Source organism: Engystomops pustulosus, chromosome 10, assembly GCF_040894005.1.
Source record: "Engystomops pustulosus chromosome 10, aEngPut4.maternal, whole genome shotgun sequence".
In the NCBI taxonomy this organism is placed as follows: Eukaryota; Metazoa; Chordata; class Amphibia; order Anura; family Leptodactylidae; genus Engystomops; species Engystomops pustulosus.
In genome coordinates, this window is record NC_092420.1 from 32501639 (window position 1) to 32524760 (window position 23122).

At 41.7% G+C, this 23122-nt stretch overlaps 1 protein-coding gene and 1 long non-coding RNA gene across 2 annotated transcripts; one reads left to right on the forward strand and one right to left on the reverse strand.

The window, feature by feature from the left end:
* The first annotated feature begins 254 nt into the window (after nucleotides 1–254).
* LOC140103961 (uncharacterized) lies at nucleotides 255–20936 on the forward strand. Its single transcript, XR_011850217.1, has 3 exons — nucleotides 255–620; nucleotides 15392–15538; nucleotides 19196–20936. It is a non-coding gene; the product is annotated as an uncharacterized lncRNA (long non-coding RNA).
* Nucleotides 6030–22349, reverse strand: CBX7 (chromobox 7). Its single transcript, XM_072127275.1, has 6 exons — nucleotides 21776–22349; nucleotides 20895–20938; nucleotides 17016–17081; nucleotides 14380–14446; nucleotides 12646–13009; nucleotides 6030–11987 (listed from the first exon to the last, which is right to left on the reverse strand). The coding sequence occupies exons 1-6, from the start codon at nucleotides 21842–21844 to the stop codon at nucleotides 11830–11832; spliced, it is 768 nt and encodes a 255-aa protein (XP_071983376.1). The 5' UTR covers nucleotides 21845–22349; the 3' UTR covers nucleotides 6030–11829.
* Nucleotides 22350–23122: the final 773 nt, after the last annotated feature.

Sequence of the window (23122 nt, forward strand, 5' to 3'; positions counted from 1 at the left end):
CCCCCTCTGTGAATTTCCTGTCCAATCAATAGAAAATGTTAATTGATACAGACTTTGTGGCTCCAAGTCTGTGGTGGGCATATCTTCTTCTCAGGAGACCATGGAAGAAGATATTACATAATTAGAAAATATGTTCCCAACTTTCCAGGTTGATTGAGGTGTAGCCAGGGGCGGACTGGACATTAACTCCACCGGGAGAAATCCCGGTGGGCCGACCTGTCTGGGTGATCTGGGGCCGGTGGGTGCAGGAGCATGTGACACAGTGCAGGCTGACATTCCAACAGCACAGAGAGCAGCCTCACCTACACTACAGGCCGCCCGTGCACTGTCCTAGGGTCAGCAGCAGAGAGTCCGATGGAAGCTGCTGCCCCTGTGATTAGCAGACAGCTGATTACAGCTACACGGAGCTCAGCACGGCTCCAGATAGGACAGCGCCGAGGTCAGGCACAGGGCACTGCTCCGGCCCCTCCTCCCATAACCAGGAAGCAGGAGGCTGCTAGACGGGACGGAGAGGCTGGGGAGGAACACAAGCCATGTGTATGGAGATCTCAGCCCTGCCAGGCAGCTGCTTCCCTGCACATTGATTCTCCACACAAAGAACTTTGTTACTCTCATAAATAGTAAGTGCAATGTGTAAAGTATTTTCTTACATTTTATTGACATATTTATGTGAGTTTATATATATATGTAATATATGGGTATGTACTAGTAATGCTGCTGCCATTGTATGGAAAAAGCTTGTAGGCTGAGCTCTCAATACAGAGCAGGTGTCAGCACTTGTGGTATACAGCCCGCCAGCCCTTGTGGTATACAGCCTAGCAGCCCCTGTGGTATACAGCCCGCCAGCCCTTGTGGTATACAGCCTAGCAGCCCCTACGGTATACAGCCCGCCAGCCCTTGTGGTATACAGCCCGGCAGCTCCTGTGGTATACAGCCCGCCAGCCCTTGTGGTATACAGCCCGCCAGCCCTTGTGGTATACAGCCCGCCAGCCCCTGTGGTATACAGCCCGGCAGCCCCTGTGGTATACAGCTCGGCAGCCCCTGTGGTATACAGCCCGCCAGCCCCTGTGGTATACAGCCCGCCAGCCCCTGTGGTATACAGCCCGCCAGCCCTTGTAGTATACAGCCCGCCAGCCCTTGTAGTATACAGCCCGCCAGCCCCTGTGGTATACAGCCCGCCAGCCCTTGTGGTATACAGCCCGCCAGCCCTTGTGGTATACAGCCCGCCAGCCCCTGTGATATACAGCCCGCCAGCCCTTGTGGTATACAGCCCGCCAGCCCTTGTGGTATACAGCCCGCCAGCCCTTGTAGTATACAGCCCGCCAGCCCTTGTAGTATACAGCCCGCCAGCCCTTTTGGTATACAGCCCGCCAGCCCTTGTGGTATACAGCCCGCCAGCCCTTGTGGTATACAGCCCGCCAGCCCCTGTGATATACAGCCCGCCAGCCCTTGTGGTATACAGCTCGCCAGCCCTTGTGGTATACAGCCCGTCACCCCCTGTGGTATACAGCCCGCCAGCCCTTGTGGTATACAGCCCGCCAGCCCTTGTGGTATACAGCCCGCCAGCCCTTGTGGTATACAGCCCGCCAGCCCTTGTGGTATACAGCCTAGCAGCCCCTGCGGTATACAGCCCGGCAGCCCCGGTGGTATACAGCCCGGAAGCCCTTGTGGTATACAGCCCGCCAGCCCTTGTGGTATACAGCCCAGCAGCCCCTGTGGTATACAGCCCGGCAGCCCCTGTGGTATACAGCCCGGCAGCCCCTGTGGTATACAGCCCGCCAGCCCTTGTGGTATACAGCCCGGCAGCCCCTGTAGTATACAGCCCGCCAGCCCTTGTGGTATACAGCCCGGCAGCCCCTGTGGTATACAGCCCGGCAGCCCCGGTGGTATACAGCCCGCCAGCCCTTGTGGTATACAGCCCGCCAGCCCTTGTGGTATACAGCCTGCCAGCCCTTGTGGTATACAGCCCGCCAGCCCCTGTGGTATACAGCCCGCCAGCCCTTGTGGTATACAGCCCGCCAGCCCTTGTGGCATACAGCCCGCCAGCCCCTGTGGCATACAGCCCGTCAGCCCCTGTGGTATACAGCCCGCCAGCCCTGGTGGTATACAGCCCGCCAGCCCTTGTGGTATACAGCCCGCCAGCCCTTGTGGTATACAGCCCGCCAGCCCTTGTGGTATACAGCCCGCCAGCCCCTGTGGTATGCAGCCCGCCAGCCCTTGTGGTATACAGCCCGCCAGCCCTTGTGGCATACAGCCCGCCAGCCCTTGTGGCATACAGCCCGCCAGCCCTTGTGGCATACAGCCCAGCAGCCCCTGTGGCATACAGCCCGCCAGCCCCTGTGGCATACAGCCCGCCAGCCCCTGTGGCATACAGCCCGCCAGCCCCTGTGGCATACAGCCCGCCAGCCCCTGTGGCATACAGCCCGCCACCCCCTGTGGTATACAGCCCGCCACCCCCTGTGGTATACAGCCGGCCAGCCCCTGTTGTATATAGCCTGCCAGCCCCTGCTCCCCCCTGCTCCTTGTAGCACAGGCAGTGGTTTCATCACTGCACCCGCCAGCAAGCCGATGCCATGTGCAATCGTGGGTATCCCAGGGCGCATGCATGATCTTAAAATCAACCCACGATTGATTGTAGGAGGATATAGCGCTTAAACGTCTGCCTGCGCTACAATAAAGAAAAGCTATAAAGATTTACCCGGCTCAGTAGCAAAACATTGTTTGAATTGAGTCAATCCACTAACAATGTGACTTGTAACATTTTGCAAATTCCACCCACATCACATGACCCCGCCTACTTCATTTGACTCCACCCACAACATAGGGCCACTCTTAGAATTTTTTCCAAGGCCTCTTTAATTTCCCAGTCCGCCCCTGGGTGTAGCCACACCCCTCTCACATGACCAAGGGGGCGTATCAGGTGGCTAGTGAAAAGCAACACACCAGCATTAATTCATCATCAGTACATGGAGATGCAATGAGGTTTAGTAGAGCTGTCCAGGGTTTCATCAGTTCTGCTCTGAGGATCTCTATGCCAATCCAATTTGTAAGAGGTCTGTATTTTACTGTTTAACTGTACCTACAAGCATTGTGCATGTTTTGCATATTAAACCGTCATTTAATGAGTTTTTACTTGTGTTCCATACGTTCCCATAACTCTGGAGAGGTGAGTTACCTCTAAGCCGTGTTACCCAGTAAGCGTCTGTGTGCTAGTAGTTATCTATAAGTGTGGGTCCATCTGAACGGCATCTAGAAGAGTGTGTATCTGGTTGTTTGTGTGGCCATATCGTAAGCCATAATTGCGGGTGGTGGCTGCTGTGATAAGTGGAAGTGTGATACTGTATCGGGGTGCACAGTGGATCTGTGCAGTAGCGTTCCATAGGCACGTAAGGTGTGTGTGTGTGTGTGTGTGTGTGTTACATAGTGTCTGGGATTTGGATGCGTTTGATTTCCCTGACAAGAATTTGGTTCACTGGGTGAGATAAGTGATTGGGAGCAGAAATTAGTGTAAGGATGCCATTTTGGTTAAGTGGGCTGAACTTAAGGGCTAATCAGCAAGGACTCCCTGGTGTAAGTGCACCTTTTGATTGGACTCCAATGTGGGAGCTCATGACAAATTCTCCCACTACTGCCACCAATTTGTCATGAACCCCCACTCTGGAGTCCAATCATGCGGTGGACTTACACTAGAGAAATGAAGAAAGGGTGTGGTGAGAAAGTGGATAGGGTGAGGAGTTCACTGGCCCAAATATTTATTGAAATACAGACACACAAAGGGGAGAAATAGGAAGTGAAAGTTGCCAAAATGTCACTTCCTGGTCTGCGTGATTTGCATAATTTATGCGAAACCCATAATCCCTACAAAATGGAGGTTTTTGATGGGAGCAGGATGGCGCCGCTGCTAGAAATTGCCCCAAGGAAGGTGTTGGGCTTCATGGGGGTTGTTCCTCAAAAGAGCAGTGGGGAGAACTCCTTTTCTTTGTCTCACTGTTTGCCTCCTGGTGTACCAGATGGCATCCTTAAAACAGTTTATAAGGAGCCAGGCATCCTGGATATCCTGAATAGCATGGGTGCCCTGGACATTACAGAGTAGTAAAATAATCAGATGAAACAATAGGATGAGTCTATGAGAATACTTTTGGATGCATATTGAAGATTATATAGTTAGAATCTTAGGCTACATTCACACGGACGTATGAAAATGGCCGTATCCGTACCGTTTTTTTACGGATTACATACGGCCACATTCATTTCAATGGACAATACGTCTGACCTTTTATATTGCCGTTGTTAACTCCGTTCTGTACCGTACCGTATACTGGCCGTATAAAAATATAGAGCATGTTCTATTTTCTCCCGTATTTCAGTTCCGTATGCCCTAGAAGTCTATGGGGACGTATAAAATACGGGTTACATACGTGCTGCATACGGATGAAAAACGTCACGTATATACGGCCCGTAAATACGGGACTGGAGAAATCATACGGTCGTGTGAATGTAGCCTTACTCTTTTGATATTAATAGGGTTTGTCAGTGATGACTCTCTAGAAACATTAATCTGGATTCACCCAAATATATTTACAGGCTCGAGCATTCACCATTTTCAGAAACACTTTAAAACACTTGAGTACATTGTATCCAAATAAATTAAGGTATGATGATCAAATAGTGAACTCTTCTATGCAGAGTCTCCCATAAAAAAATAATAAACCATGATATAGGTCAGCACAGTTTCCATTATTAACCCCTTAACGACCAGGCCCTTTCTCATTTGTGGTTCCATTTTTTTACTCACCACCTTCAAAAATCTATTTGTCCGTGTACAGAGCTATGTGAGGGTTTGTGTTCTGCATAACAAATTGCAATTAATTGTGACAGTATTTAATATTCCATGCTGTGCCCTGGGAAGCTGGAAAAAAAAATTCCATATTCAGTGAAATCGCATGTGTGTCATTTTCTTGTGGGCTTGGATTTTACGGATTTCACTGTGCATCCCAAAGGACATGTCTCCTTTATTCTTTGGGTCGCTACAATCACAGGGATACCAAATTTGTATAGGTTTTCGTACATTTACTAAAATTTAAACCTCCTGTACAAAAAAAAAAATTTATTTAATTTTGCCATTTTCTGGCGCTAATAACTTTTTCATACTTCAGTGTATAAAGCTGTGTGTGGTGTCATTTTTTGCGAGATGAGATGACGTATTTAATTCTAAAATTTTGAGGACTTTATGGCCTTTTGATGACTTCTTACATTTTTTATGTTGCAAAATGGACTTTGGGCGATAATTTTACATTACTGGGTTAAAGCCGGGAATAACCGTTATTATATTTTGAATGATTGAATATTTTGGGACACTGCAATACCCAACATGTTTTTACCATTTATATTAATATCAGTTCTAGGGAAAGGGGGGAGATTCAAATTTTTAGGGTTTTTTATTTTAACTTTTATTTATCAAATTTAACTTTTTACTATTTTTTCAGACCCATATTATTGGTGATAATTGATGAGACAGGTTCTATGGACAACACTTTGCCAATCACAGCCATGGCTATTAGGTAGAGGTGTCAATTTATCGGAGTGGCTGCACGTTCACCAATCTAGCAATATGTGTCATACGCACCAGAACTTAAAAAGGAAACTTATTTCTAGTGACCACCACTGTCAATGTGTAGCAGTAGTTGTATCCAAGGACAGGTAATTCATTTCTAAGAGACCCTATGACTACATTTAGGGGAAATTATCTTCACACCATTTTTTTTTTTTGAAGTGCAATAGAAAAAAAATGAATGTACTGTATATGGCAGATAAATTAAACATGTATGCAAACATGAAAACACCCCTTTAATTTAAATGATTTAGAATGAATTGAATTTCAGTGAAATAAGTGATCTTTGAAGGTAAAAGTCTCTAAAAAGATACTGTACATGAAGAGCTAAGAGCAATATGATTTTTTTTTTCATCACTGGGGGTATGTTTTTAAATATGCGACCATTAAATTAAATAATGAGGTCAGATAATATTCATACAGTTAAACAGTATATAGCATTTTATTTATTTTGCAACAAATCCTCTACAGAAATAAATGTTCAACAAGTATACAAAAATAAAAACAGACATTTGTTCAAGATTCTTTACAAACTTTTCATCATTGCCCTCGTTTTTCATCCTCCAGTTCCTTCCCAAACTCCAAACTATAATTTACATATTTTCAAGCTGGATTATCATATTGATAAGGATTATCCAAGGTAGTTATTCCTATCATAAATAGACAAGTTCAAGTTACTAGTCAGTGATGAGTCAGAGTGTGTAGAGACGGAACATGCTGGCAAATAGAATGCTAACCAATTGTCATTTTTTCATATTTTTCTAGGCGGAATAACAGCACAAGGTTCTAAGAAAATGTTATATTATTTCATGCACAATAATAGCTTTTACTAAAACAAATTTGTCAGGAGTGCTGCCAGGTCCCATTCAGGTGTCTCATTTGGTTTGTGAATAGTTTGGACAATTTTAAGAAAATGATTCAGTTTTGCATACTTTTCATTTTATGCCGAGGAAGCACTGATACATCATTATAAACAAAAACTATTCTTACGCTCTGCTGTATGATCTTTTTTTTTTTTTTTTTTTTTACAGAATATTTCATCGACATTTTAATGCGTCAGAAATTCTGTTGTTCCTATGTAAACATTACAAACTGGGTTTGCTTTGGCATTCGATCTAACAAAATGGTTAGACTACAGTAATCTGCACGTAAGATCAGCAAATAATCCTACTTTTTATACTTAAATATTACGTCTTGAAAGAGAATGTAATTATCTTCTAAAACTATACAACATCCTTATGTAGTTGGATTTTGTCCTAGTAATCCAGCCTGAAAAAAAAGGTACATTCAATTTGTCTCTGTAACACCTATGCATTATTGTATGTGCAATTAAAGCAAGAGAACAAATTCCCCAGGTTTATCCAGAATTACCATCCACCAATAACTCTTTTGCTGCCATGCATTTCATCTAAGGAGCCAAGTGATTTATAGCTAGCTGCCCTATTTCAAACATTGAACTTGTAATGTTGTAATAAAACATAAAAATTGAGTTGCAATAAATAAAATATGAATGTGACTGGTGAGACAAAAGTTACAATCTAAAAGAACAAAAGTTTGGTTTATTTTTTAATTGCGATCAAAGAAGTAATCACCATTTCAATACCTTTATGTTTCTGGTACTACAATAGATCCTTCTTGGTCACCACGTATGCCCTTGTTTAACATGGCAAGGACGACTAGTCCGTTCTATTCTTGAAGTATAAGGAAAGCAAATGTATAACCAAACTTAAAAACCGTTTCCTGGATAAATGGACACCAAAATATATGTGAATATACCAGGTGTTGCCTGGTAGTGTGGAAACGCAAAGCAAAAAGTGTGACCAGAGTAATAGTACTATCTTGTTGTTCTAATAGAACTCCAATTGTAGGCCTCCCTTTTTGGGAAAGATGTTTTATTTTATATGATACTATATCTACCCATATCCCTTTGGGGGGTTAAAAGATGAAATTAAATATTGAAACCTTTTATGAGATAAATATGTAATTGGAAAAAAATATGAAGTTGTTAGGGTAAATTGGATGGTATTAACCTGTCATGGGAATTTAGTTCCCTTAACTGCCACCAATGTTTTGTCCAGTTATCAATGAAATTGGCAAAAAAAGGTAACTGTATTGTTACCATTACTCAAATAATTTGTGCAGTTAAATAGTAGTGAGGTGGAGTCATGCTGGCCACTGCCTGTCCTGTATTAATGGACTTCCCATAGGTAGAGTATATAATCTCAAGCCACCTCTCTAGGTACACCCTATACAGATGACCCTGCGGACAGGTAAATAGGTACTTTTAAATGCATGGTAAATATGACATATTTGGCCTGTGATATGTTAAACAAGGCAGGAGGGGGACAAGCCAGCATAACTCTTCTCCACCGCCACAAGTCCTTACAATCCATTAAAATAATGATTTCAATGTTATCATCACTTTCATCATGCCGCACCTCCCAGAATACACAAGGATGGTGGTGGTTTGGGGATGGTGGTAGTTTGGGATCTAAGTATTTCTGACAGGCCATCTTTAATAAAAACAATGAATAAGAAACCAATGAGCATGCCAACAATAATTGTCACTCAAGGCTGAAAAGCTTTAGAAACATATGATGCAAGATCTTACATCATATACAATACAGCACAGACTGTAACAACCACAGAACCCTTAAATGTAGGATTTTAAATATACAGTCTAACCTTGTACTTAAGTATGCAAAATATCATTCAAATAGATACAGTGCAGACACAGGAGATGATATTTAGGCAAGCCAAAGTGTTAATATACAGCCTAACCTTGCACTTAAGAATGCAGAATATCATTCAAATAGATACTGTGCAGACACAAAAAATACTAGGCAAGCCAAAGTTATGTTAATTCACTTGTGTTTTAAGCTTTTTTGGTCCTAAGTGCTAATACACAAAATGTACCCTACATAACATATGTAATATATCAATATATACAAAATGATACAACCGTACCGGCTCTATACCTTTTAACAAACCAGTGGACACTGCTGAATTTCTGGGAGCAGTAAATGCAATTAGTAGAACAAAATGGGCTACCAACCCAAACCCCTCAGTCAGAAGGCCATCACTAATATTATATTATACATTAATACAGACTGCAAACCCGTATAAAGTATGATGCTACCTAGAAACTTACTTCATAACTAACTATATATAGCAGTATTAAAGTAACATTTGCAGAGTAATAACAGCTACATGAAAAATATGTAACCTGCGTCATTGCTTAACATTTAGCACAATCTTTCAATACTCCTTTACACAAAACTATAAATATGGGAGGTAGATGCTGTCAGTTCTAGATGATCTCAGAAAACAGAACACTATTTCTAACGTAAATTAAATTGAGAAAAGCATGAGGGTCCTAGGGATATCAGAAACATATTTTATATGTAATTGTATAAAATAATAATCTGAAATGAAAGGGGAATGGCATAAAACTCTAATGACAGCAGCCAGTCATTGTGGATAATGAGAGACTAACAGCAAATATCCAACATTTTTCTCTGGGTTAATACACATACACAGTAAAATAATCAGGAGGAGCCTCTAAGGAACGAGTTAGTATCTGATGAGCATCTGTAAGTGCTGTACTAAGTTCGGCTTAAGATATAATTGTTCTTACGTTTCAAACAAATCAAGAAGGAACTATAAAACCGCTGCTTGGAAAGTCTCCCATCTATAGTAAATATATTCTGTTTTGACCGAATATTCTAGAATCTCACCAAAACAGTGCATAGAGGCATAATAACAATTGGTTAAACTAGTAAGCGGACCTTGAAAACACAGCACTATTGAAATTTACAACATTAATAGTTAAAATACCAGTGTTTACAAATGTCCTAAAGCTGAATAAAGTGCTCATATCAAATACTGACTTATCCTTCTCATGTACATTTTACCCTGTGTCTACCATTTGCATATTTTAGTAGAAGGAAGGATAAAGGAAGCATTTTGTGGTTAAGGACAGGGACCTCTTATGTGTGTTTGCTTATTTTTATTAATTTTGTTCTTGGTTCCAAGTTAGTTATGGCAACTAAACAGATCAGGTAAATATAAGCATTTGAGAAAAGTGCTCTCTCCTGCCTGCTAAACTGATGATTTTAGTAAAGACAGATTGAGGTTCATTGAGTTCTAAATAGGAGAGACGGACACAAGAGCATGCTACATCCGACAGCAGTAGTGCTTAGCACATTTGTAAGGATTTGTAAGATGCAAGTAAAGCTTTGGTGAGAAAGATAGCCTCTAAAAGTGTCCATTTATGTATGCTCCTCAAAGAACACAGATCTGGCAGTAAACGGAGCAGTATAGCAGGCAGGATAAAAGGTGATTAGCAGTGTTTTCTCTCATAAGATATATCATAAAGTTTCCCATTTTCACCTGGAGTATTCATTTTCAAAAATTATTGAAATGACTACTATACAGCTTTCCATTAAGCTCATCAGGGTAGTAGAGCAGATGGATATGGATTTTAATACACATTTCTTTTAATAAATATGCATGGGAACTGCTCTCTATTCATCTCTATGAGACTACATCTCCAGAAGTCCCATTGGGATGAACAAACCATCAACGTATCTGTGCAACCACTGTCTCATTCGAATGGGAAAGTAATGCACCATTGTTTCCAAAATACCATTTTGTATACACACCCGCTTTGTTCTTTTTGAGTAGCTTATTGCTTCCAAAATTGGTAGAGTCTAGTGATGAGCAGACCCCAACCCGGACTTCATCAGAAGTACAGGTTTGGGTCACCCGACACCATATCACACTGACACTAAGTGGTGCCAGTGGATTTGCAGACTGCACGTTTGCTGCCATTTTGCAGAGGATTGTTTCTTTCCATCTGCATTTCCGGCATTCAATATCCGCAATTGTTTAACACACAGGTTTTACTGGCGAGGGGTTCAGTAACAAAACTCGATGGGTCTGCTCATCCCAGTAGAGTCATATCCTCCACAGATCAGCAATGTATTCTCCATTTTTAAGATAAATGTCTTTAGTGGGACAACCCTTTTGAAATTCCCATTCAATGTCAACTTTCACATTGTTTAGAAATGTGATCTGTATTTTACTTCAGTGTTTGAAAACAAATACTGAATGTGTGAAAGTGGCCAGATTGGCCCATGTTCCAATAGGTGAAATCTGCAGGATTGTAAATATAGATAGATTTTATCAATCTGGGAAAATTCTGTAAAGGAGGATACAATGGACATGGTGACGCACAGTCATGTAATTATTTCTACAAACAAGCGGATGTTTCTTGTGTTTATGTATCACTGCTACTCATCCATCTCTTAACATGCGTTGTAAGTTTCAACAGTACTGGACTAGTAATCAGTGGAGAATGCAATGCATGCATCAGTTACTAATACTATATAGCAAGTCATTATTAGCTCAAACTGGTCAGCATTTGCCACGGAGCCAAAGTACCCAGGGATATTGTGCACATTCTATTAGATAGAAATCTGTTGCACAATAAATTGTAAGATTCAGGAATTTTAATTTGTAATCAAATAAGTTTCATTAAGGCATCTGCAAATGTTACACTTTATATGCAGAGAAGGGATTGCCAAGTAGAATTATGTAATGTGTAAAGTGCATACTACCCATAAGTGCTGCATGGATACAATGATTTTGACCTTAGCTAAAATCTCAATGAATCCACTACTCCCGTGACCACATTGCTATGTTACATTCCTCACATAGTGTAGGGGGGGGGGGTATGTGTAGTTAATAAGTCACAATACTTGTTTCACTTTCTCTTTCAATTATTCAAGATTGACAACTTTGTTTTTCTAAATCCACTCTTAGTAAAAGGTACAGTTTCCATCCATGCACAGGAAGAAAACAGCTTTATACTCCTAAAAAATACAAACTACGCACTGTCAAAGCAGCCATCTTTTACAATGCCCATATGAACACAGCATTTGTATACTGTTCCCAGTAGAAGATCTCCATGTGAAATCCTCATAGAGAAGGACTACTCGATGCAATGTTGTAGTTATTTAGGAAATGTAAGCACAATGTTAAAGAAATTTCTGTGGAGCCGGACAGAAAAAAAAAAATCCAATTTTTCCTAAAACAGGATCACTGATCTGCATTTGTTATGCAGGTCTCTTGCAAAGAACTCTCTCCACTGTTTATAGTTATTTTCAGTCTTTATACTTCATTTCAGAGGAGGAATGAAAAAATTATTACAGGAACTAGCAATCACCACTGCGATCGCGAAAAAAACCTTCTGCGGATCGGGATTCACGGAAAGTCACCGTGATGGCATTTGAAGTGATGTCTGTAACAATAATCTCAGTGGGCAAAGGGAGGACCGGAAGCCAAGGGGGAGCAGCAGTTGAATTTGTGTCATCTGTAGGAGACAAAATGAGATGACGCTTATGAGGTCACTAGGAGCCAATGTAGACAAATGCACATTTATAAAGTCATGTAGATAAACATTTAAAGCAAACCTTTTTCCACTTTGACCAACCTCAGCTCTTTAGACACTTTAATAAGCATTGTTACACTGATTCTAGCACATTAAGAATTACTTCTAAAGTCCGCATCATTCCCCAGTAATTAATGTTATCTTTTTGGAGCTCTACTGTCCAGTGGGTGGAGTTAACCCTCTGCTCGAGCCCAGGACCACCCATCTGACAATAGAGAGCTAACTTAGCATAGAAACAGTACTTTACCAGCTAAATGGCTGTTGACAGATGGGTGGTCAAGGTCTGGATTAGACACCCCAGGATCAGTGGAGGGGCACCAATTAAATGATGCAAAAAGTTATTGGAGGCGGTAAAATAGTTAAAGACAAAACACTGCTATCACACTCCAACTCATCATACTATATTAATACCACCTTTAAGACCAAGGTGAGAACATGAGAAGAAAGTATGTTTTGATTACCAGTGGACTGAATAGGTGACGTTAGGATTTCTGTTCATTTATCACCTTCCCATTAACCTGCTATGTTTTTTTGTAAAGACCCCTTATACTGTATAAAAAGGCTAGAGGAGGTATCCCACCCTTAGTATCAGCCTCAGGCACAGTGTTCTCTTCTTGCGCATCTTCTTCTGCAGGCTTCTCTTCCTGCCATTCAGGAATGCTCTGGGCCTCTTCCTTTTCATCCTCTTTGGCAAAGAAATCTGGCCGACGACTTAGTGGTTCATAGGTTGATACTCGAAGAAACTTCTTGCGAGAGAGGCACAAAAACTTTCTCCCTTTCCGCTGCTTGCTAAGAGGGAACTGCAGTGACTTGGCTTTCTCTGGCACCGAAGAAGCTGTTGCAGATTTAGAGCCTAAACCATTGCTGAACCTCCGAGACAATGAAAAGCAGAGATTTCTCTCTTTGGACTTGTGTGCACTGCGTAGGTCCATACCATAAAGCCTCTGAAAAAGAAAGACAATAGGAAACATCTATGCAGTGTTGTATATACTATCCAGGGCCAGTGCCAGCACGGAGCATACCCGGTCAAGTGCCAGGCCCATAGCGCCTGGGGGCCCCACATATGGCTCTACGTAGGCAATCCATTGGTTGAGGGGGGCTTATATAAAATAACCATGATGGGGCTGTTTGGTATAATAAACTAGGGAATATTTTAGGAAAAAGTAGACTGTTTCAGTTTCTGAATTTTTAATGCCACCATAGGAGTTTACTGAAAAGGGCCCACTGAGGCCCTTTCGCCCAGGGGCCTTCTGAAACTTGCAGCTGACCCAGATTAAAACGAATCATCAACACTGAAGGCTTTATAGGCAATCCCCAGGACAGATTCTGTGAGGGAGATTTATCATACACCAGCGCTCTGCTGGGGCGGGAACGTCCTGAGCCCGCAACCTCCACCAACTGCCTCGCCCCTTCTCACCCCATCCTTGCCCTCAAGGAGTGGAGGTGGCTTATTCGCTATTTTAATGCAAATCCTTGCACTACACAAGAATTTGCGATTATTTCACTGCTCCTACAACAGAAAACTGGCCTAGAAGCAGTGATAAATCTCCCCCATAGGTTTGTTCTCAAGTTGAATTTGTATGCAAGTCAGAATTGTATATTTAGTAAGTGTAACTCCAAATTATTTTTAGTTCTTTGTGACAATTAGATTTGAGGACATTTTTGTAGTCATGGGAACAAAGATTCACAATAAAGCTTCATTGCAGATACCTTATAGTTAATCATTGCAGTCATGTAAAGTACATTTCCAGTATACAGAGAGCTTCCCCAGAGGTAGAGGGGTCTGTGTAACAGGCAGCCATTTGTGAAAATACGAGTATGTCTTTCCTAAAGAGGACTTGTCAATTCTGATGATACGATAATTTTATAAAGTACAACTGTGAACATTTTTTTTATTAGAAATCTACATTTTGTCAACCGTGTGGTTCCTGTTGTGTATGAATAAAGTATGACTAAGTATGACTAAACTGACAACTGGGTGTTGCAATTTAGGAAATACATTGTGAGGCATTTATTAATTTTGGCGCAGGGTCCATGTTTCTTGTTTCTGGCACAGGAATCGTGCTATAATTTTCATTGGGATGTTAGATTTTGGCACAAGGAGTTAAAGAATTGCGCATGACCAAAAAATGGTCTGAACTAACTCCCCCTTCATAAAGGTGAAATAAAACTTCGCAGGCCAGTTTTTTGTAGCTCTAAGTGTGCGCCAAAAAACATCTCAGAAAACTAGAAGTGCAGGAAAAGTGGCAGATTCCAAAGCAAAATGAAAAAGGCCCAACTCGCGCAGCAAGGCCCATTTACTTTTCATTCATACCTGCAGCAGTAGGCGTTTTGGTTTTGGGCCTCGTTTTCTGCAACCTGAAGCCCTTTCTTTTTCTTCCCTACAAGAACAAATAAATAAATGCATATTAATAGTTACATGCTTACACACAGATTTGGCTTTTGGTCTGTACAATTTTTTTTTTACAAATTATTATTTTGTAAGCATTGGGCACCTGACCTTCTAAATCTGTAAAGTTCAACAATGCAGAATTGCTCTATACTAAAGAGAATGTAATATATAATTTTATAAATTTCATTGTCAGGACCAAAATATACAATTCGCCAAATTCATCATAATTTAAATATTTCCCGGAATCTTTACATTAAAGACCTATCTTAAGTGTGAGCTAGACTGTGTCCCTACTCTCCTCCTTCTGGCTCGGTTCTTATTCATTTGATGCAGTAACCCCAGTGCTAAAGGGCTCTGACTCTTAAAAAACTAGCAGGCGTGGCTGGGGAGGTAAGGTTAAAAAAAAGAAAGCTGTACTCACCTCCTCAGTCGCTTCCGGGGTCCTGGGCCGCCGCCTCGCTGGTCCTCCTCTGAGTTTGGCTTCCGGCTGGCCAAGGTGGCCGTCCCTATTCCCAGCGCGGGTGGGTGGGGCTGGTCACCTTGGCTGGCCAGAAGCCAAATTCACCGAGGACCAGCAAAGACGGCGGGCCGGGAGCGACTGATGAGGAGAGTACAGCTTTCTTTTTGTTTTTCCAAACTTACCTCCACAGCCCACCTGCTATTTTTTTTTTTTTAAAGAGTGAGACAACCCTTTAAAGGGGTATTCCCAAGTTTCTTAAGGAAAACAAAATAACACATTCTCCAATTCACTGTTATTAACAAATAAACAGCATTTCATAGATATAAGTCCAACCTGTCTCTATCAGTCACGCTGTACATTATTTCAGTTGCCCCTAGACACAACCCTGTAACTTCTGACTTTAGGGTTGGGCCGCCATCTTGGATTTTGCTGTGCTTGCTGAGATTTCTGTGTCTTTCTGCTCTGACCCTGTAGCCACGCCCTCTGCACGAAGCTCACACTGATCACTTCCTGCCAGCACATCGTGAGCAGAGAAAGAGGCTGCAAACTACAAGGAGATAAGTGAGCCAGGAGAAAGGGGGATGCAGGCACATATCTGTGAGATGTAGCCAAGCTAAAAATGTAAGTGTAAAAGTCTGTCAGCCTCTGAGTAATAGGCATCTCATCATCTGTGATCTGTCTCATCTCTCCTTCTATGTGTCAGTGTGTTAGTACAATGTCAGAAGCCATATGAAAGTGTATATACACCTGTACCCTGATAATCTAACCACATTGTCACCCCACAGATGGATTATAATGTGTCTGCTTAGAGAGTCCTGCCCACACCCTGGGATTTTGTACTGAGCAGCCTAGGGAGTGATAGGAGCTAAAACAGCAAAAACACTGAGTAAACTTGTGAAGTAAGGAGTTAAAATGATCTTTATTGTGTAATCTTCACTAGGTGATTAAGATGTGAGAATTTTCTTTCGTGGGAAAACCCCTTTAAGGACATTAAATCACTTTTAAAATCCTCAAAAGCACCCCGAATTAGTGTCTAGTGACTTTTTCAAGTAAGTTGATGCAAACATTTTTGATCAAAGTTGATGATAGAAGCTTTTTCCCCCTCTTTGAGGACCATCTATCAGGTTTCAAATTTGAGGCAGTAGCTCTTCTCACTGGTGAATTTGGACAGCTCCTTTCCCCAGCCTGATGCGCAGTAACTTGGTATAGAATGTTATTGCCTTGTTTGCCTAATAAGCCTAGACCCTTGGCCTTTCTTTTTAAAACAGACTCTACCATTCCCTTTTTGCCTGATTAATAAGACCAGGTATTGATCCAATGTTTTCAATAAATTGTTGTCTGTGTCCCAAATTTGGACTGCTACTTGCCTTTTTTTGCTAGAGTGACTATAGGAATCTAGATTGTCTCAGCCACAGGACTTCTAACCGATTTTTTAGGCCTAGACAATTTCACATATTAAGCACTTAAAAAAAAAACACACACACACACACACACACACACACACACACACTTAGGCCCCTTTCACACTAGCGTTGCAGATCACGTCAGAGTCTGATCAGAGAGCGTTCAGGGTTTGGTCAGTGAAAAACTGACGTTTTTCAGCAGAGTTCAATGAGTTTTCAGTCAGAGTTTGTTCGGTATCTCAGTTTTTCATGTCCGTTTTTTTTACTGTTTTCAATAAGTTTTTTTTACTGCGAAGACTGTGGTCCATCTTTTCTATTGCAATTGATTAGTGAAAAACACAAAGCACTTGCTTGTGTTTCAGAGTGCAACGAATTTTTGATGCATCTCCATAGACTTATATGGTGCGTTTTTCAAGCGCATGACGTGCAAAAGTAAAGCATGCTGAGATTTTAATGCGCGTTAAAGAACATGAAATTGTGACAAAACCCACTGAACACAATTGGTCAAAGTGCAATGAAAGTTCTGCACGTCAAATACACACGCAGAACACGTGCGTACAAAACATAAGTGTGAAAGGTGCCTTACTGCTATAGATTTTATCAGGTTGGCAAAAGAAACTCCATTTCTAAGGTAAGAAAATACTTGAAATAAACCCTGTATAACCCTGGGAAAATGTAATATCAAATAATCTCACTTTTCTTCATATGCCAAGACAAGACGTGGGTCCAAAATATGTTCTTCTGGTTCCCAGGTACTGTACCTATAAGAACACAACAATCTGATTAATTAAAATGACATACAATAAATGAGAAAACATAAAAGCAAATAAAAAGTACAGAGGGAAAAGCACTTCAGTTGAAGATTTCTAGTGAAATGTATTTTTCTTTTTTCCCCATTAAGAGATTCCATACTTCTTTTACTAACAGAACTTTGTTGCAATGTATAATCGGTTCCTTTTCTCTGATAACTGGACAACAATGTTAGGTATGAATCATTTTTATCCTGTTTGTAATCATTAATAAGCAATTACTGAAGATATGGACTTAAATAATACATTCTATTTTTTTTAAAGATTAAACAGAGGTAAACAAGGGTGCAGGGATTCCTCATGCAACTGCATTATGGATTGTCTTAATCATTCCATTGTATTGACTAAACAGCTCAATGACTGCTGCTAGGAGGGCCTAGAGGGATCCTGAGGGCGTTACCAGAGCCCCTTCATGCTCTAACGTCACATGCCGTTACACTGTGCAGGAGCACTTCCCTCCTCCCACTGTGTGAGATTACACCAGGCAGAGGGAGGGGGACAGTGTAACAGCCTGTGAAGCTGCAGCACAGAGGGGCTCTGGCAACAAACCGCAACCCCCCCCCCCGAGAGCTCTCTAGATCATTAGCATAATTTTAAAAGTTTGATTTTTAGAAGGAAAGAGGCCATGAATAAACAAATATAAGATGTGCCTGGATGTGCCTGTGTGTTTGTCTACCTGCAAAAAATACTTTACAGGCAGTCCCCGGGTTACAAACAAGATAGGTTCCATAGGTTTGTTCTCAAGTCGAAACTGTATATTTTATAATTGTAGATCCAGACATTTTTTTTCCCAGTGACAACTGGAGTTTCAAAATTCTTTGCTGTAATGGGACCAAGGATTATCAATAAAGCTTCATTACACACATCTTACAGCTGATCATTGCAGCCCGAGACTAAAGTAACATCCAGAGAGCTTTACCAGAGGTCACAGTGGACAGAGGGGTCCGTCTTTAACTAGGGGACGTCTGTAAGTCAGGTGTTCTTAAGGAGGGGAACAACTGTATATGTATTCATCCAGGTAGAAAGTCCATAAAGTGCCATATGGTAGAACCACAGCTATGCTCCTATAAACATATCCATGAGGAACCCGTTTACACACAGATTTTACGATGGAATCTTGGTTTCTAATGTTGTTACATAAGTCACAATGCACTGCACTAGGTTATGTTAGGGAATGGGCTGTAGTTTAGGGCTTGTTGCACACATCCTGCAAGGAATTTAGGACATTAGGAGACAGATGATGTTGTAGTCAAGAAAAGGCCAAAAGGTTGGGAATACAGGAATCAAGTAAGAATTAACATACCTTTGTGGAACACTAGCTAGGTAGGGAGTGGGGAGTGCCCACTGGCTCTTTAAAGGGGTTGGCCACTTTTCAATAAATCTTTTCTATTAGACGGGTCTCTGCATATATGTACCTGTATCTTTACCCCTTTTGAAAGCTGCAACCATTCTCTTATCTCAGCATGCTGACCTCTGTATAGACAGACAACTGTACACCGCATAGACGGATGCCAACTCTGCACACATTAGGAAAGTGGATTGCAGGATTGCTTAATGACTTGAGAAAGATTCAGGTATTATGTACAAGCCAATACAGGCACATGGACAAAATTAAAAGACATCTACCACCAGGATGAAAGACTGTATGCAGATAGCCAGTGGGGCTCCAGGCTCCATTAAGACCTATGGAACTTGGAGCCCCTCAGGCTCATTTGCATACAATCCTTCATTGTGGTGGTGGTGGTGGTAGTAGATGGCCTTTAAGTATAGGAATGGCCAACCACTTTAATCTTAGCTAAGAAGTCCAGAGCAGATATGGGATTGGAATAACATCATGAAAGCATGACAGAGCATATCTGAACCATGTAAATATCATTATGATCCTTTACTATATGTTGGATTCCATTATAAAACTGATTAGTCACAATGACATGTCTATTAAAAACAGAACTCTAATGTGAACTGCGCCTTAGATTTAGCTAGAAATTAAATATTACAAATATCAAATGTTGTAATTTTTGTGGAAATAATGTTAGTCACTGCTTACATTTTTCCCTGTTTTCTAGATCGCTGATTGCTGCTCGTAAATGCAAACTTGCTCCGGTGATGACATATGCAGGAATGTAAACTGTTCATAGTCTTTAGCAATGAGATACTTCGTAAATGTCAGATGAAAGATACTGATGTATCACCCCCAACCCTATACATACGAACAGGATGATGTGGATGCATTTTAGCAAGAGTTTGTCCAACTTATGATACCAAAGTGTCAACATAGGATCTAGGACTTAAAATCAAACCTTTTATACAAATTCAGTAATTGGTCAATCAATGTAATAAGGCTTAATTAACAAGATTAATAACAGGCTTATAGTCATGATGCATCTTTTATGTAAGGAAGCTGTAGCACCAGGTTACATGGTGCACACCTTTCCTCTGCTATTCCTGCGCACACTGCAGCACAGGCTGAAGTAAACAAGTGAACATATGACTCATGCGTCACTCTCTCAACTCCCTCCTCCTCCGAGTTCTCACTCCCCCTCTCAGATTAGAGGTGATAAACAAGACGTATTCAATAGGCAGTCCTTATCTAGGAGCAGGCAGTGCCATGGCATGAGCCCACTTACACACACACTGCAAGCTCAGCGCTGGCACGGAGATAACTACCACCATACTATATATATAGGGCTGTTCTCTTGTTTTTAAACAATACTTATAGACTTTGTTTTCAGAAAGGGAAATGAATTCATACGTTTATTACTGATTCACTCATTTCAATTCACATTATAAGACATAAGTCACTGTATAAACATCCAACAATTCACCGGTGACATTTAGGTATATACAACAGAAAATAATACAAAAAAATATATATATTCTTCCAACACAAAGCTACCAGGAGTCCTTAATGACACCTCCTTTATTATAAAGTAAAATATGATCATCAGGGGACTAAACAGACACCCCCTTTATCAAAACATTACAACACGACCATCAAAAACACCCATCAGGGGACTATACGGACACCTCTATTAACATATAATATGACCATTACAGTGCACATTGATTCAAATAATGTATCAAAATTTAACGTGATGTAAAACTTCTTCTACGTGGTTCATTTAATGTCAAGGTGAATATTCTGTCACATTAATTGCTTAGATTTTATAATATGGTAATCTCCAATCCGTTAGTTGTGCTAAACTATGAATAATCACCCAGGGTGTACACACAGAGCGTTCAGTTATTACAGTGTAAGAAATCCCCCATCTCAAGCCACACACAGGTTCACATGGCGGGAAATTCAAAGATGCTTCAGAATACATGACAAACCTGCCTTCTCTTCCACCAGCTCAAGTGTGATAGCGCACCCTACAAGGAACGTCTATTCTCTTCTCTATCCACCCGATGATATTGACATATATTGGTACTGTTCTTCTTCTAGCCTCAGAGACGTGGATTGTAGGGGTTTCTAAGTACAGGAATGATTGCTCCTATCACAGACCATGACTAACCAGCAGCATGGAAAACCATAAAAATTATAATGTAAACCACAAGTGACAATTGATCAATGAGCTAAATCAACCACTTAAACAGTCTCACGTCTTAGATGTGATCTATCCTGTTATCTTGAGGGTTGAGCACAGATCTGGTACACAGTGTGGTAGTTGTATCTCAATAATAAACCAACTGTTCTCTTGTATATAAATAGAAATAGACAGATACATTGTATCACATCGTAAACATAAAAAAAGCATTCCTTACTTGGGTGGCCAGCCTTTCCACTTCACTAGATACTCCACTTTACCCTAGAAAGATAGACAGGGACATAGTGTAAGCATAGAGAACAGAAACATATTACACATTGTCTATGACCACTATTGTGCTGCCTTGCTGGCTTATACTTTATAAAGCTCTAACAAGTATAAAGGGAATGTAAAAAGTTTGAGAATGTCAGGCACTGCTGATACTTTCCTTTGCGAATATGAGTCATATTTCATTGAACATTTAATTGAGATGCAGAGCCCCCATCATGACCCCCACTTACGGCTTCCCAACCAAATGAATATGAAATAAAACAAACATTTGTATTATGAGTCATGTCTATGAGTCACGGTTTAGTCACCTATAGAAGCATTAGCAAGTGAGTCACCTGTAGCGAAACAGCGCTGCAGCTATCCGAGCCCTGAGCTGCTAATGTACTCATCTGTACAAACAAAATGACACTTCTCTACAACGCTTGTAGTCACTCTCTTTCCTTATAACTATGAAGTTCTGAGCATTCGCAATTTACAATTTAGGTTCTTTGTACAAAATAGAAGTAGATCCACTATAGTCATCTATGGCGAATGGGAATCAGAATCCGTCCTGGCAAATTCTGCCTAAAACTAATATAAACAAGGGCGCCAAATTCTACTAGTACGAAAGCGCCACATGCAAAGTATGTGACCACCTGTAGATCCTTGGTAGATTTCCGTGACTGCACACTACACTACTTCGTCCTACAAGTTTCATACTCCTGCCCTATATTTGTAATAAATCCTGGCACTGCCATAGATCTAGGTCAGCCTCCATGCTCAGTAAGACAAGCACAACCTCTGGGCACATGTACATGCCATGCAGCTGCAGAGCCACCCATCACTTACCTTTCTCATCCGCTTCTTGCGAATGCTCTCTACTGCAAAGACTTGCTCCCCTATGGCAGACAGCTCCATGCCAGTCTCTGGCGTGGTCTCCCTGTGCCAGGTGGTCTCCAGTCCTCTTGATGCAGATGGAGGTCCCTGATGACACACCCCCCTCTCTGCAATGCTCGGGTGCCACACTAGATGTAGCTTCTATGTGCCTGCAGAGATGCCAGTGCCGCTTCCTCACCCTGGCTTTGGGATGCCCACGCCCCTCTTATTAGGGAAGCTTCAGCTGGTGAATGTGCCGCAGTCCGTGCACACTGCGCGGTACTTCCCTCCAGGTATTGCGTCCGACTTCGCGCAAGTTCGCCGCTACAAGCTGCTCGGGTGTGACAGCACCAAATCCTGCAGCTGCGCCCCCTCCGCCCGCTCCAGCGCGCAGTGTGCGGTGCTCCGGGGCTCGGACACTAGCGCCGCCGCCACCGTCCTGCTCCTTCTCCTCTTTGCATTACAACCTGCGCAACGTTTTCAGGGAGCGCGCAGCATCATCTCGGGAACTCCGCTTACTAGAGGGAGAAGGAGACTGCGGTGACGTCACACGGCCTCGTGAGCGCGCCCAGGGGAGGGGGAGGAGCCTGGTAAATGATAGCTGCAGAGCGAGAGAAGGAGCTAGAAGTGATAGGACACGAGCCGGGGAGAGGAAACTCTGGCGGTTACTGGAAGCTTCTGAGGCGCAACGTGTGAACAGGGCTGGAGCCAGCGCGCCCTCTACTCTACTTTACATTGTTGTGAAACCAAAACACATAGTAAATTCAGAAGTGGAAATAGTACTACAGAATATCCACTACATGTGGCTGAATCCGTTGTGGACTTTGCTATCAAATCTGTAAATGACTAAAGGCGACATTTATAATATACATTAATACGCTGACACTAAATCTTCCCAGAAGGTCAGTTTCAAGGTGAATTTTTTTCCGCATGGATATGGATAGGATGTATTAATCTATCTGTATTATCACACACCCCCCTGACCGTACTTTGGAAGCGAGAAGTACGTCCCATTGTAAAGTGTGATAGAAAAAGTTATACCTACTCCAATCAATATTAATACGCAATTTAAATCCATCTTTTTGTGTCCTAAACAATTTATTTTATGTATTAACTAATTTACAAAATCATAAATACAAAAATGTGTCACTAACTGCATAGATCCACACGATAGAACACATATAATACCAGAAATGTTTTTAATAAAGTATCACAGCCAAAATCATACCATAACCAGGTTCTATACAGAAATACAGCACCAGAACCAAGCCCACTACTTACAGTAAATACAGCACTACAGTTATTTAAAACACCAGAACC